Source organism: Bombina bombina, chromosome 4 (genome assembly GCF_027579735.1).
Source record: "Bombina bombina isolate aBomBom1 chromosome 4, aBomBom1.pri, whole genome shotgun sequence".
Lineage (NCBI taxonomy): Eukaryota > Metazoa > Chordata > Amphibia > Anura > Bombinatoridae > Bombina > Bombina bombina.
Window position 1 is genome coordinate 406,298,237 of NC_069502.1, and position 17,457 is coordinate 406,315,693.

At 39.1% G+C, this 17,457-nt stretch overlaps 1 protein-coding gene across 1 annotated transcript in view; it reads left to right on the forward strand.

Moving 5' to 3' along the window:
* PPP1R2 (protein phosphatase 1 regulatory inhibitor subunit 2) overlaps positions 1 to 17,457 on the forward strand; it is a 110,351-nt gene that overhangs the window by 11,945 nt on the left and 80,949 nt on the right. The window contains exon 2 of the mRNA XM_053710198.1: positions 6,325 to 6,432. Within this exon, the coding sequence (XP_053566173.1) occupies positions 6,325 to 6,432 (108 nt within the window). The remainder of the gene's footprint in view (positions 1 to 6,324; positions 6,433 to 17,457) is intronic.

The following is a 17,457-nucleotide window of genomic DNA, read 5'->3' on the forward strand; positions in this document are numbered from 1 at the left end:
AACCAAACTGGTACCAATGTTCGTTTTTGCGGAACAAATCAGCACAAACAAATGGTATATTTGTTTTTAAATTTGCATAACATGGGGTGCAAAGTCGGCGGAATTTCATAAAAAAAATAATGCGCAATATCTCCTAAACCAAACCGGCAGAAACGTTTGTTTTTGCGGCACAAATCAGCACAAACGAATGGTATATTTGTTTTTAAAATTGCATAACATAGGGTGCAAAGTGGGCGGAGTTTCAGCAAATATAATGCGCTATATCTCCGAAACCAAACCGGCACAAACGTTCGTTTTTGCGGCACAAACCAGCACAAACGCAGCACAAATGGTATATTGCTATATCTCCGAAACCAAAATGGCACAAACGTTCATTTTTGCGGCACAAATCAGCACAAACACAGCACAAACCAATGGTATATTTGTTTTTAAAATTGCATAACATGGGGTGCAAAGTGGGCGGAGTTTCAGCAAATATAATGTGCTATATCTCTGAAAACAAACCGGCACAAACGTTCGTCTTTGCGTCACAAACCAGCACAAACAAATGGTATATTTGTTTTTAAAATGGCATAACATGGGGTGCAAAGTGGGCGGGGTTTCATAAAAAATAATGCGCAATATCTCCTAAACCAAACCGGCACAAACGTTCGTCTTTGCGGCACAAATCAGCATAAACGCAGCACAAACAAAGGGTATATTTGTTTTTAAAATTGAATAACATGGGGTGCAAAGTGGGTGGCGTTTCATAAAAAATAATGCGCAATATCTCCTAAACCAAACCGGCACAAACGTTCGTCTTTGCGGCACAAATCAGCATAAACGCAGCACAAACGAAGGGTATATTTGTTTTTAAAATTGAATAACATGGGGTGCAAAGTGGGTGGCGTTTCATAAAAAATAATGCGCTATATCTCCGAAACCAAAACGGCACAAACGTTCGTTTTTGCCGCACAAATCGGTACAAACGCAGCACAAACAAATGGTATATTTGTTTTTATAATTGCATAACATGGGGTGCAAAGTGGGTGGAGTTTCAGCAAATATAATGCGCTATGTCTCCGAAACCAAACCGGCACAAAAGTTCACTTTTGCGGCACAAACCAGCACAAACGCAGCACAAACAAATGGTATATTTGTTTTTAAAATTGCATAACATGGGGTGCAAAGTGGGCGGGGTTTCATAAAAAATTAATGTGCAATATCTCCTAAACCAAACCGGCACAAATCAGCACAAACGCAGCACAAACGAATGGTATATTTTAATTCAGTTTTTACAAACATGGGGTGCCAACTTCACATAGGTAGAAGAAGTTGGCCATCACTGATGTAGATTATTCTAAATATGTCTGTAAAATTGTGTAAATTGTTGGAAGAACTGCTGCCATTAAAGTGAAGGTAAACAATTGCTTATTGCCTATAGTATTGCCTTACTATAATAGCATAGTATAAAGCTGATCGGCCAAAATAAAAAATATTTATAATTAAAGTATTAGCTTATAATATTATTATAAAGTACCGACCTGATTATCTTATTTTCTACTCCAACTCCACCCACTTAGTTATTTTCCCCTTCCAACAGGTGATTTACATAGCTATACCTCCCACTACATATGTCACCGTTATTGCGTGCTCCTGATAATTAGCATACCAATGCGCATGCTCAAATCCGGAATTTACAATACTACAAGTAAACATTGAATCTTGGGATCCAATGTTTACTTGTGGAGGCGTAAGGTGAACAAACTCTTTAAATTTTCACGCAATTAATCATCAATTTTTTACTTCTATAAAATTGTAAAGGTAAATACAATTTTTCATAGCAAGCACACATGCGCATCCATAATCGTGAACGCGCACGAACACTGAAACTATGATCTGCTTTTAACTAAGATAGCGCAACTACAGGCATGCGCATTAACTAATCACATAGACGAAAGTGAGCGAGTTAAACGGTAATCCGATTGGATAATAGAAACCTTCCAAAAAAGAAAAACCTATTGCGTTAATAGGTTGAATTAGAATATTGACAGAAATCTGTAAGGTAGAGAGAAATAGAAAGCGCAAATATATTTTTTACATGAAACATGACTTATCAGAAAAAGTTTAACAAGTGAGTTTACCAGGATGTGCCACTGTTGCAAACACTGCATTGATATAGTCCTGAGCCTACCTCAGTATGCTTTCATGGAAAGGATCTACATTTCAACAAAGGATACCAAGAGAAAGCGGTACTTTTAGTAATAAATAGGAAAGTATTTTACTGCACAGTCTTTCTGAATCATAAAAGTTTATCTTTGTCTTCCATATCCCTTTTAAGACTCAACAAGAATACTGAGGAACCAGACAAGGATATTTGTTTAGATATATGTAGAGTCAAATTTGTTAGGATTTATCCATCCAGGATTACACAATTGTTTTCCTATGAAATTTCAATATGCTTGGTTTTAGGTTTATTTGTACCGCAATATGTGTTGTAGCATTTGTTTTATGTGGCTCCCTGTATTCTGTCTGCAAGAATCCTAATATTTAGGGCCAGATTACAAGTGGAGCGATGTTTAACGTTCCCGCACTAACTCAATTACAAGTTAAAAGTAAACTTTTTTCACATGTGGGCTTAAAAGCATGAGCGTTAACATATTCCCCCATAGAAGGGGGGGGGGGAAACGAACACCCTACTCGTGCGTAAACCCGATCGCATATTCTCAAGTGTGCTAACCCGTCATGAAAATATGAACATTTTACATTCCTATGTATATTTTCCTGTGTATATTCCTGCAGTTATCAATAAGCAATAAGTATCGTAACCTATCCAAATTCTACATATATTTATACACAAAAACTGTTGTTTCATGTACATTTGTCAGCCCCTGATGTAACAGAATACTAAAAACATTCATGTTTTAACAGCGGGTACCTTTTATTCTGTTAATCTCCAGAGTAACATATGGTCTGTCTGTTCTGTTTGTTTATTTGGTAGGAAAAAAAATATTCCTGGAAAGCAATGAAGGCAATGACGTTGTAGGGTTTTGGACAATTTAAATGACCCTTTTCTGGATTTACTGGCCCAGAGTATTAAAGCTTTATTTTTTTATAAGGTACGGAGATCAATAAAGTAAATAATTGTGCACATGCTGTACAATTGTAGTATACAAATGGGGCTTACTGTCCCTTTAAATCACTGCTATGTTACACTTGGACAGCAATGATTTAAACTCATGATCAAACTCTTTGGCTACTTTTTACACATTAGGAGAGTCACTGGATTAAATAACTACAGATTAACACTCCTGTAGCAGTAACTTGTCACCTTTGCTGCCTGGAACACAAGCAGCAGCCCCTAGGGCCAGGCCACTACATATAAGTTTGTGTGCTGTGCCTGGCTGCCACCTGAAGTGCACACGCTGCACGATTGTACTATTAAAAAGAAAAAAAAATATTTTGCCCACTGTCACTTTAATCCTTGGCTTGCCCTGTGTCCTGGGTATATCTGTAATTGTACTGTTTTCTTTTTCTTGTTTTTTTAAGTGGAATAACCATGCATACAGGGAGTGCAGAATTATTAGGCAAGTTGTATTTTTGAGGATTAATTTTATTATTGAACAACAACCATGTTCTCAATGAACCCAAAAAACTCATTAATATCAAAGCTGAATAGTTTTGGAAGTAGTTTTTAGTTTGTTTTTCGTTATAGCTATTTTAGGGGGATATCTGTGTGTGCAGGTGACTATTACTGTGCATAATTATTAGGCAACTTAACCAAAAACAAATATATACCCATTTCAATTATTTATTTTTACCAGTGAAACCAATATAACATCTCAACATTCACAAATATACATTTCTGACATTCAAAAACAAAACAAAAACAAATCAGTGACCAATATAGCCACCTTTCTTTGCAAGGACACTCAAAAGCCTGCCATCCATGGATTCTGTCAGTGTTTTGATCTGTTCACCATCAACATTGCGTGCAGCAGCAACCACAGCCTCCCAGACACTGTTCAGAGAGGTGTACTGTTTTCCCTCCTTGTAAATCTCACATTTGATGATGGACCACAGGTTCTCAATGGGGTTCAGATCAGGTGAACAAGGAGGCCATGTCATTAGATTTTCTTCTTTTATACCCTTTCTTGCCAGCCACGCTGTGGAGTACTTGGACGCGTGTGATGGAGCATTGTCCTGCATGAAAATCATGTTTTTCTTGAAGGATGCAGACTTCTTCCTGTACCACTGCTTGAAGAAGGTGTCTTCCAGAAACTGGCAGTAGGACTGGGAGTTGAGCTTGACTCCATCCTCAACCCGTAAAGGCCCCACAAGCTCATCTTTGATGATACCAGCCCAAACCAGTACTCCACCTCCACCTTGCTGGCGTCTGAGTCGGACTGGAGCTCTCTGCCCTTTACCAATCCAGCCACGGGCCCATCCATCTGGCCCATCAAGACTCACTCTCATTTCATCAGTCCATAAAACCTTAGAAAAATCAGTCTTGAGATATTTCTTGGCCCAGTCTTGACGTTTCAGCTTGTGTGTCTTGTTCAGTGGTGGTCGTCTTTCAGCCTTTCTTACCTTAGCCATGTCTCTGAGTATTGCACACCTTGTGCTTTTGGGCACTCCAGTGATGTTGCAGCTCTGAAATATGGCCAAACTGGTGGCAAGTGGCATCTTGGCAGCTGCACGCTTGACTTTTCTCAGTTCATGGGCAGTTATTTTGCGCCTTGGTTTTTCCACACGCTTCTTGCGACCCTGTTGACTATTTTGAATGAAACGCTTGATTGTTCGATGATCACGCTTCAGAAGCTTTGCAATTTTAAGAGTGCTGCATCCCTCTGCAAGATATCTCACTATTTTTTACTTTTCTGAGCCTGTCAAGTCCTTCTTTTGACCCATTTTGCCAAAGGAAAGGAAGTTGCCTAATAATTATGCACACCTGATATAGGGTGTTGATGTCATTAGACCACACCCCTTCTCATTACAGAGATGCACATCACCTAACATGCTTAATTGGTAGTAGGCTTTCGAGCCTATACAGCTTGGAGTAAGACAACATGCATAAAGAGGATGATGTGGTCAAAATACTCATTTGCCTAATAATTCTGCACTCCCTGTATTAAAAGACAAGTTTTTGAGAGTTACCTCTTTTTCAGGCCAGATGTAATACTGATCAATATGGTAAAATGTATAAATTATAACTGAGCACACAGATAAGGGTTTAAAGCCTAATTTGATCAAAGTGATGCGAGAACAGACATCAAGGTTGGTAAAATCATGGTCCAGCGAGTAAAAGGTTTATGTGGTTTGAGAAGATGAGCTAATATATGAAAACATTTGGAGTCTAAATAAGCACACTTAAATCAGCTGCTTATATACAATATCAATCTGAAAAACAAATATGTGCAGAGAAAGAAATATAAATACAATTCCATACAAATAAATGCATATACATTTATGTCTAAACAGACTAAGGTAGCATAAGGGTATACATACCCTTACAAACCTACACATCGAGGACACTTCTGAGGACTGTAAACCAGAAAAGGGGCATGGTTTTTATGAAATCTTGTTAATGTGATGGTGCACTGTAACAGTTGTTCCTCTTTAATGTGTTACTATTGATTCATTTGGCCTTCTAGAGTGTTAAAATAAATATAAAATGTGTTTGGTTTTTTTTGTCATATTTTTTTTCTGCTTAAACCCCTATCTATACTGAAAATCTAAATACTACAGTAATGGCTGTAAACAAGTGGCTGCAGAAAAAAACATCTACCAATGGGGATGGGAAAGAAGTAGCCCAGCCCTTTTTTTAAGAGTGCTCCTACATCAGCTTTAAATGCAATCAATGCTTTGCTGCATGTCTGAGTACACTGTCCCTTTAATGTGTTAAGAAGCAACAGTACATATTCAGATGTTTGAGTCATGTGTGGCATGATGGTTGTTCCCATGTGGGCATTCATAATGCCAAGCGGTATTCACAGAGTGACATCAGGCACATGTTCTATTTAAAATGTGTTGTCTGGAACAGTGTGACAGTAGAAAAATGGGGCTCAGCAGGGTTTGCAAATCTAGGCATAAGGCTGAAATGTTTGAATTGCCCTGACGCATTAGTGAAACTGATCTTCATTAAACTGTAAAATTGACTCGGTAGAAATGAGAAAGTATTTGTAATTTTAGCGGTAGCAAGTTATTCTGGTTATAGCGTTTGTTTACTAAAGAGGTTACAGTCTAACATATTATTGTAGTTGAACTTTTTGATAAGAGAATTAATGCAAAATTTGTGTAAAAACATAAGCTTTTAATTCTGACATTTAATGTGGTTTGTTTTAGTAAAAAGTCCCAAAAATGGGATGAAATGAATATACTTGCAACCTACCACCCTTCTGACAAGGACTATGGGCTAATGAAGATAGATGAACCTAGCACACCCTACCACAGGTAAGGCTAGTTTCCTTTCCTAATGCCAGATTTTTTTTTCAGATAGAGCAGTGCTTTCCAAACTGTGTGTCGTGGCGCAGCAGTGTGTAGGTGTGCCTTTGCGTCAGCACAATTTTTTTTAATTTAACATTTTTTGGTTATGCCTGCTGGGCATATCACGTGGTTTACACGTGATTGATACTTAGTGGGTCACAGATCATGTTAAACTATTGGCGCAGCTCAGCGGGAACTGAAACTATTCCTATTGGCGGCTTTGGCGGCACATTGGCTCGTGACTGCAAGTGTAGTCTCCTCAATTGGCTTGTGACTGCATGTGTAGTCAGTGAGTGGGACAGCAGTGTGTTTGTCGCGCCGGCAGTAGTCAGTCAGTCAGACTCGCAGAGCTCTGAGGGCAGCAGCTTAAACGCTGAGCAGAAGTCAGTGTTGTGGTTTTTTTGCAGCTAACTCCCAGTAGTGCATTGCTGCTCCTGCTCTTGATATATGTATAGGAAGTGGAAACTTAAACATGCTTGATGATGAAATGCAAGTGTCTATCTAATATTCCATTAAATATTCAGAAACTGTGTTCATCCCATCAACCTCATGCATCCCATTAAAATAGTAAGTAGCTATTGGTGTTATTAAACTTGTGTTTAATTCTTGCAAATATTTACATACTGTTACTTGTAAATACATTGTTATCATATAATTTATGTATGTGTCCGTATCGCTTAAAACAAGTTAGTTTAACCTCCTGTTTGCTAGTTCAACTGAATTACTGTGTCGCAAAATAATCTAGGTCTAAAAAGTGTGTCACCAACATGAAAAGTTTAGAAAGCTCTGAGAGAGAGCATGCAATTTTAAGCAACTTTCTTATGTACTCCTATTATCACATTTTCTTCGTTCTCTTGCTATCTTTATTTGAAAAAGAAGGCATCTGGACTAAGGAGACAGCCATTTTTTGGTTCAGAACCTGGACAGCAATTGTTTATTGGTGGGTGCATTTAGACACCAATCAGCAAGCACAACCCAGGTTGTGAACCAAAAATGGGCTGGCTTCTAAACTTACATTATCTCACAAAAGTGAGTACACCCCTCACATTTTTGTAAATATTTTATTATATCTTTTCATGTGACAACACCGAAGAAATGACACTTTGCTACAATGTAAAGTAGTGAGTGTACAGCCTGTAAAACGGTGTAAATTTGCTGCCCCCTCAAAATAACTCAACAGACAGCCATTAATGTCTAAACCATTGGCAACAAAAGTGAGTACACCCCTAAGTGGAAATGTCCAAATTGGGCCCAATTGGCCATTTTCTCTCCCCGGTGTCATGTGACTAGTTAGTGTTACAAGGTCTCAGGTGTGAATGGGGAGCAGGTGTGTTAAATTTGGTGTTATCGCTCTCACACTCTCTCATACTGGTCACTGGAAGTTCAACATGGCACCTCATGGCAAAGAACTCTCTGAAGATCTGAAAAAAAGAATTGTTCCTCTACATAAAGATGGCCTAGGCTATAAGAAGATTGCCAAGACCCTGAAACTGAGCTGTAGCACGGTGGGCAAGACCATACAGCGGTTTCACAGGACAGTTTCCACTCAGAACAGACCTCGCCATGTTCAGAACAGGCCTTGCTCAGGGTCATATCTAGAGGTTGTCTTTGGGAAATAGACGTATGAGTGCTGCCAGCATTGCTGCAGAGGTTGAAGGGGTGGGGGGTCAGCCTGTCATTGCTCAGACCATACGCCTCACACTGCGTCAAATTGGTCTGCATGGCTGTCGTCCCAGAAGGAAGCCTCTTCTAAAGATGATGCACCCGCAAACAGTTTACTGAAGACAAGCAGACTAAGGACATGGATTACTGGAACTATGTCCTGTGGTCCAATGAGACCAAGATAAACTTATTTGGTTCAGATGGTGTCAAGCGTGTGTGGCGGCAACCAGGTGAGGAGTACAAAGACAAGTGCGTCTTGCCTACAGTCAAGCATGGTGGTGGGAGTGTCATGGTCTGGGTCTGCATGAGTACTGCCGGCACTGGGGAGCTACAGTTCATTGAGGGAACCATGAATGGCAACATGTACTGTGACATACTGAAACAGAGCATGATCCACTTCGGAGACTGGGCCGCAGGGCAGTATTCCAACATGATAACGACCCCAAACATACCTCCAAGACAACTACTGCCTTGCTAAAGAAGCTGAGGGTAAAGATGATGGACTGGCCAAGCATGTCTCCAGACCTAAACTCTATTGAGCATCTGTGGGGCATCCTCAAACATAAGGTGGGGGAGCGCAAGGTCTCTAACATCCACCAGCTCTGTGATGTCGTCATGGAAAAGTGGAAGAGGACTCTAGTGGCAACCTGTGAAGCTCTGGTGATCTCCATGCCCAAGAGGGCTAAGGTAGTGCTGGAAAATAATGGTGGCCACACAAAATTTTGATTCTTTGGGCCCAATTTGGACATTTCCACTTAGGGGTGTACTCGCTTTTGTTGCCAACGGTTTAGACATTAATGGCTGCGTGTTGAGTTATTTTGAGGGGACAGCAAATTTACCCTGTTATACAGGCTGTACACTCACTACTTGATTTTCAAATAAAGATAGCAAGAGATAGAAGAAAAAAATGATAATAGGAGTAAATTAGAAAGTTGCTTAAAATTTTGCATTATCTATCTGAATCATGAAAGATAAAATTTGGGTTCAGTGTCCCTTTTAATAGAAATTGTGTAGATTTCTCCCACCTACACTATATCCACAAATAAAGTTGTACGCATTGTATTGCTGAAATCGCATTCCAAGATTTTGAATTGCTAAAGTATGAAATGGTGGATTCTGTGTGTAGAAACTAGGAATTGGTGATGCTCTTTCTAATAAGAATTTACCAAGACAATGACTAAACCATCTATAATAAAAATGTCACACCGTGAACTCTGTAGGTTTTTAGAACCAATTTTAAACTGTGATCACTGCAATTAATCATTTGTTGGCATCTGCTAATAGTGAGTTGTTCAATTCATTTAGGTTCAAATGTGTCTTAAAAAGTTATACATAACCCTTTTTTTCACAAATGCATACTTTATACACAGGGTAATAAGTTTTCATAGTATTTTGTTGGGCATTAAAGAATATCCAGTATATCTGCTGAAGAATGTGGATGGTGGCTGCTGCTATAAGTTTATGGATACATATATCAAAGGGACTTTATACTATATGCTAAGTATATGAAAGTGATGAAGCATAACTGTAAAAAGCTGACTTGAAAGTACTACATGAACATCTCTATGTAAAAAAGCAAGATATATTACCTCACAATTTCTTTCCTTAGATATGGTGAGTCCTCAATTACTAGTGGGAATATCACTCCTGGCCAGTAGGAGGAGGCAAAGAGCACCACAGCAAAGCTGTTAAAGGGACAGTCAACACTTCCGTTAACATTATTTGATATTGAAAATTAAAAACCGAAGATCCGCCTGCACTATACCCCTTCTGCCTTGCCGCCTTCTGTACTAATCAGCGTCGCTAACTTCTCTCATACCAGGTAAATATGGCAGCCGAACTCCCCCCACCGTTACGTAGCTGCCTTCTTCTTCAAATGATCAGCAAATCAGAATCCAATCCTCAGTCAGAAATTGCACGCGCTTGCAATAGACTTTTTATTCATGATGGGCATTCAGAAACGTAGGTTTCATTAAAATAAGCAGGCTGCTTGTTTTTGAGGTTGTTTTTTTATTGGTATGTTGGTTTATTCACTGAACAAAGTGAATCTCTCAGTGACATTGGGCTAATGGTTTTTAACTTTGCTGTCGAGCGCTTGCCTTGTAAGTTGTATAAGACAGCGTTAAGGGGGTTGGTGCTTTTATTAATTCGGGTCACTGCTACTGAGGAAGAAACGTGAATTTAGAACATTGATGTTTTTATTACTCTGTTTCTTTTAGCCCACGTGACCCTTTTCCGATTTCTTCAAAGCGGAGTGGCGTCCTCTCTGCTGCCGCCATTTTGCAAACCTCTGTCGGCAGGGGAGTTTTTCCTGCAGCTTGTTCTGCGGTAGTAGTAGTAGTCTGTGCTGCATGGTTCTAAAGGTGGCTAGCTAGTTAGCGACAGTAGTGCTAATCTATCTCAAATTTCTCATGGTTTTTTTGGTAATAATATGACAGTGTTTAATAATTTCTATGTTATTTCATGGAATATGGACAGGGATGTTTGTGTCCTGTGATATTCTTATTTTGCCCTAATACTCATTTTGTCCCCAAGTTTTAGTTTATGCTTATGTTGCCAGCATATGAAGAGCTGGCGTTACCTGCGTATACTCAACCAGCCAAGAGTACACATGTTCATGATAGAATTTCCTTCACTTAAAGGGACAGTCAACACCAACATTTTTGTTGTTTTAAAAGATATATAATCCCTTAATTACCAATTCCCCAGTTTTGCATAACCAACACAGTTATTATACACGTTTTACCTCTGTAATTACCTTGTATCTAAGCCTCAGCAGACTGCCCCCTCATTTCAGTGCTTTTGACAGACTTGCATTTTAGCCAATCATAGTTGTCTCCATGGTAAATTCTCGTGCAAGAGCTCAATGTTATCTATATGAAACACGTGAACTAATGCCCTCTAGTGGTGAAAAACTATCAAAATGCATTTAGATTAGAGGCGGCCTTCAATTAGCATATGAACCTCCTAGGTTTAGCTTTCAACTAAGGATACCAAAAGAACAAAGCAAAATTGGTGATAAAAGTAAATTGGAAAGTTGCTTAAAACAACATGCCCTATTTGAAACATGCAAGTTTTTTTTGGACTTGACTGTCCCTTTAAGGAATTATTTAAATTATTAGTTACTTTTTCATAACTATCCCAATAAAGAATTTTCTATAGTTAGAGAATTGGGGTTATTTTTATGTTATACTACAGGAGTAGTATAAAATGAAAGTAGTATAACAGAGGTCTGTTCCTATTTATATTTATATTTTTCCTGTTCTAAGACAAGCCTCTATACTCTTAAAGTGACGGTGTTCATTTTTAAGTATTTTAATTTTCAATAATTATAGCAAATATATTTTTATAGCCTTGTGTCTCTCAGGGTGATGCTGTTTAGGCAATGTCACAGCTTTCTCCTCAATTGTCCCAAGCCTTTATGGCATCACATGCAGTGCCCTGCGGTTTCTTCTCAACCTCCTGGAGGAGTTATTTGCCTGCAGAATTGTTGCCCAGGTATCTTCTGCAGTATCTGTGGTATTATCTGCTTTTCCTTTACTAAAGGCAAATAGCAAGAGGAATATTAGAGATTCAGATATTAAGCTTTATGTTCCACCTACTGCTACATAGGTTGCCCGTCCTCATAGGTCTGATGAGGAGGATACGTTGGTAGCCTCTGGGGGTGAAATCTCAGATTCGGACAGTATAATTCCTAAATCTGATGCTGAAGTAGTATCCTTCATATTTAAGCTTGAACACCTCAGTGTATTGTTTAGGGAGGTTTTGGCTACTTGGACGACTCCGATAAGCTTGTCGTTGACAACCCTAAGAAATCTAGTAGACTTCTTAGTTACTATGATGTTCCTCTGTGGAAATGTTTCAGTTCCAGACTGTGGAATGGAGGTATTTCGCAGGAATTGGATAAGTCAGGGATTCCTTTTCCCCGTCTCCTGTATCTAAAATATTTCCTGTCGCTGACTCACTGACATTAATGGTTCATGGCGCACGGTGCCTACAGTAGAAGGGACTATTTCTACTCTGGCTAAGAGAACTACGATCACTATAGAGGATAGCTGCTCTTTTAGGCTCACTGGACTAAGCTGGAGGCTTATTTTAACTTTGTATTTGTACTGTGTCAAGTGCGGCATTTTTGGGTGCGACGCCTTGTCTGATTCAATTTGGTAGAGACTCCTTTGGAAGATCCTGGCCAGAAGCCAATTCTTTTATTTCTGATGCTATCTTCCAGGTTATTAAGCTGGGAACCAAAATGATCTAGTTTCGCTGTTCTAGTCCACAGGGAGTTGTGGTAAATTCTTGGTCAGTGGAATTGTCCTTTTAAGTCCAAGCTTCTGGCGCTTTCTTAAAAGGGTAAGACCTTGATTTTGGTCATGGTCTGGCAACAAAATTTTTTTTTTTTAAAAATTTGACTTTACGGGTGGAAAAGCGTCTCTTCTACCACAAGATAAGACAAATAGACCTAAAGGACATCAGCCCCTGATCCGGGATTTATCTGTTTCTTCAGAATGAATACGAGTTGTCTCAGATGGGCTGTGGACTTTGTAATTCAAGGTTTCTAAAAAAGATTTAAAACCTTACTTTCCAGAGGCAGGTTCTTCCTCCTCAAGTTTATCTACAGTCCAGATAAAAGAGGCATTTTGGAATTGCGTTTGGGATTTTTTTCTCTCTGGGAGTGATAGTTACTTTCCTGTAAGGGCACCGGGTCTAGGATTCAAGATGGAAATATTTGTTCCATTCTCCTTGGTCCAAGAGGATCAGTTTTTGATTACCATTGACCTGAAGGGCACGTATCTTCAAGTTCATTAGAATTGCCTTTCTGGACAAACTCTTTCAACTTGTGGCTATTTCCTTTGGCCTTGCCACGGCTTCCAGAATTTCTTCAAAGGTTCTGGAGACTCTTAGGTTTCAGGGAATTGCAGTGGTGCCTTTCTGGATGATATATTGGTTCAGGCACCATCTTTAAAAAGCAAATTCTCAACTGACATCTTGTCCTTTCCGCCTTCTCATGGATGGAAAGTGGAATCTGGAAAAGAGTTCCCTTGTTCCAGCTGCAGGGGTATTTTTCTAATGGACCATAATAGTTTTCCCTATCTATGAAAATATTCTGACGGAGGTCAGAAAATCAATGAATTTCTTCTTGCCTCTTTCTGCAGTCTACGATTTGTCCATTAGTGGCTCATGGTATGGAGGTCATTGGTCCGATGTTTGCTTCCATGGATATCATTCCCTTTGCTCGTTTCCGTCTGAGAGTTCTGCAGTTATGCATACTCAGACAATAGAACGGAGACCATTCGGATCTGTCTGAGGATAGATCTAGATCAATCGACAAGAGATTCTCTTCCGTGGGGTTTTCTCAGGAGCATCTGTCTCGGGGCACATGTTTCTGGAGACTTTCCTGGGTGATCATGACCACGGACGCTGGGCTGGGGAGCAGCCTTGGACTCGTTTAAGGGGCTAGGACTTTAGAGGAGTCTGCTTTCTCCATAAACATATTGGATTTGATTTTCTATGCTCTGATATATTGGCCTCAGTTGTCCTTAGCCTGGTTTATCAGGTTCCAGTCGGACAATATCACCTCTGTGGCTTACTTCATTTTCCTGGGAAGGAACTCAGAGCCATGAAGGAGGTGACTCAGATTGTTCAGTGGGTGGAAGCTCACAATTGTTGTCTATCTGCCATCCACATTCCAGGACAACTGGGAAGCGGATTTCCTGAGCAGGCAGATTTTTCTTCCGGGGAGTAGACTCTCCATTCGGAGGGAGGTGTTCTCCAGGTTAGCCCTCAAATGTAGGGTGCCGGAGTTGGACTTAATGGTGTCTAGGCAGAATGCCAAGCCTCCAAGGTACGGTTCAAGGTCAAGAGTTCCGCAGGCCGCCCTGATAAATTACCTGGCGGTTCCTTGGGATTTCAGTCTGGCATACCAGTGTGCTCTCCTTTCACGAGTAATTGCTTGTATCAATCAGGAGAGAGCATAATTTTAATAGCTCCCGTGTGGCCTTGCAGGATCTGGTATACAGACCTAGTGGAGATGTCATCTCTTCCACCTTGGAAGTTGCCTCTGAGGAAGGACCTTCTAACTAGGGTCCATTCCTTCTCCCAAATCTCGTTTCTCTGAAGCTGTCTGCTTGGAGATTGAACCCTTAGTTCTTTCTAAGCATGGTTTTTCTGAGGCAGTCATTGGGACCATGATTCGGGTTTGCTAGCCTGTTTCTATAAAGATTTTCCATAAGATATGGCATAAATATCTTTCTTGGTATGAATCTGAGGGCTACTCCTTGGAGTAGGGTCAGGTTTCCTAGGATTTTTTGTCTTTTCTCCAGGAAGGTCTGGAGAAGGGTTTGTCAGTCAGTATTCTGAAGAGTCAGATTTCTGCATTATCCGTTTTGTTACATAAGTGTTTAGTCGGATACGTCAGATGTGCAATCTTTTTGTCAGGCCCTGGTTAACATCAGGCCTGCATTTACATCTTTTTCTCCTTTTGGGAGTTTCAATCTTGTTCTTTTAGTTTTGCAGCAGGCTATGTTTGAGCCTTTGCATTCCATAGATAATAAATTGTCTTGGAATGTTTTTTATTTCTTTTTTGCTATCTTTTCTGCTTGGAGAGTTTTAGAACTCTCGGCCTTGCAGTGTGATTCGCCTTATCTTCTCTTTCATGTTGATAAGTTGGTTCTAAGTTGTTGTTTTTGTTTGTTTTTTCTTCCTATTGTGGTTTCTGATAGAAATGTTAATCCGGAAATTGTTGTTCCTTCATTAAATCCTTCTTCTCATAAGGAACGTTTGTTGCACAACTTAGATGTTCTGTGTGCTCTAACACTCTACCTATTGGCAACTTAGGATTTTCGACAGTCTTCTGTCCTTTTTGTTTCCTTCTCAGGAAAGTGTAGGGGTCAGAAAGCCACTGCTACTTCTTTTTTCCTCTGGTTGAGAAGTATTTTTAGTTTTGTTTATGAGATGGCTGGTTGGCAGCCTCCTGGGAGAATTACAGCTCATTCCATGAGGGCTGTATCCTCTTCTTGGTCCTTCATAAATGAAGCTTCTGTGGATCAGATTTGCTAGACTGCAACTTGGTCCTCTCTGCATACTTTTTCCAAATTTGATTCTTTTGCCTCGGCTGAGGCTTCTTTTGGGAGACAGGTTCTTCAAGCGGTGGTGCTTTCTGTTTAGGTCTGCCCATCTTGTGTTCCCTCCCTAGTCATCTGTGTCCTCTAGCTTGGGTATTGGTTCCCACTAGTAATTGAAGACATGGATTCACATATCTTAGGAAAGAAAACAAAATTTATGCTTACCTGATAAATTTCTTTCTTTCCGGATATGGTGAGTCCACGACCCAACCCCCTTTTTTTTTTTTTTTAATCAAAACATTTATTTTTGACTATACGTCAGACACTTCTACACCTTGTATTATTCCTTTTTACATTTCCCTTTGGTCGAATGATTGGGGTTTGTGGGAAGGGAAGTGATACTTAAAGGGACACTAAACCCAAAAATTTTCTTTCATGATTGAAGTAGAGAATACAATTATAAACAACATTCCAATTTACTTCTATTATCTTATTTGCTTAATTCTTTATATATCTTTTGTTGAAGAAATTGCAATGCATATGGGTGAGCCAATCACATGAGGCATCTATGTGCAGCAACCAATCAGCAGCTACTGAGCCTATCTAGATATGCTTTTCAGCAAAGTATATCAAGAGAGCAAAGCAAGTTAGATAATAGAAGTAAATTAGAAAGTTGTTTAAAATTGCATGCTACTTCTATATCATGAAAGAAAAAATTTGGGTTTCATGTCCCTTTAACAGCTTTGCTGTGGTGCTCTTTGCCTCCTACTGCTGGCCAGGAGTGATATTCCCACTAGTAATTGAGGATGTTGTGGACTTGCCATATCTGGAAATAAATACATTTGTCAGGTAAGCATACATTTTTGTTTTCTTCAGCCCACCAGAGTAAATGCTTTTGTGAGCAGTTATCATTCAGCTACTATCATTTGTATAGTGAAAAACAAAAATGCCAATCTGCTGCATTAGTGCTGAGTTCACCCTTTGCTTTAATATGATCACAGGATTTCACTGAATTAATGTGTATGGTTCTTATTGACTCACAGATAAAATCAATTTTTAGAGCAGCATGTTCCATCATGTTCAATACTTTGACTATGTGTTTGACTCCCTTTCTTGAGTTTTTTTTTTTTTTTTAGACAGTAAACTAATTATTTTGTTTACAAATGGTCTGCTTTAACAAAATAGATAATTGTATTTAAATGCTAGAATGCCCCTAATGCATGTTACAGCCACAGTTGTTTTAATTTATTTTATATATATAATTTTATTTTTATTGACCAGTGATACAATGAAAATTTTCAAAGTACAGATATTATCCAAACATATGACATCAAGTTGGGATTACAAGTCCGCTTGATTGTTGGATCTCATCTTGCTGTAAGTTCTTATATCTTTAAATGTCCGTAAATATATTTAAGTAAATTAACTTTTTCAAACTTAAACCAAAACCATAACAAAAAGGTATCCGGTCTCTGGGTAATTGGTTAGGGGTCTAGATATTTCTCCATATCTTAATCAATCCACATCTGCTAAGTTTCTGTGAAGCAGTGATATTGAGTGGACTTAAGCATATGGGGTGTTTTGGGGTTGAAGGGAAAGGGTGGGGGAAAGGACGAAGGCAAGATCGTATTATTAGCCCCTTTTTAAGGTTTTTAATGTAAATTGGTGAATCTTCTATGTCACACTAGAGTCTTGGGTGGCACTTTGTGGATTGCAGAGCAATTCAGGTTGAATATCCTCCCAAATTTCATATCACGAAGGAATGCTAAATTGTTGGTTTCAAAGTAGCCATGTTCTTCCAGTATTAGTGTGTGATGCAGCTACTAAGAGTATTGCTATTTTGGGATTTCCAGAGTTCTGCTATTAAGGATCTGGCTGAGTTCAATGTCAATTGAATTAATCTAAGTCTTGAGTTTACATGTGCATGGGGGAAGTAGGTTAAAGGGACATGAAACCCAATTTTTTTTCTTTTATGATTTAGAAAGAGCATGCAATTTTAAACAACGTTCTAATTTACTTATATTATCTAATTTGCTTTATTCTCTTGAAATACTGTGCTGAAAAGCTATCTAGATATGCTCAGTAGCTGCTGATTGGTTGCTGTACATAGATGCCTCGTATGATTGGCTCACCCATTTGCATTGCTATTTCATCAACAAAGGATAGCTAAATAATGAAGCAAACTAGATAATAGAAGTAAATTGGAATGTTGTTGAGAATTGTATTCTCTACTTGAATCATGAAATAATTTTTTGGGGTTTAGTGTCCC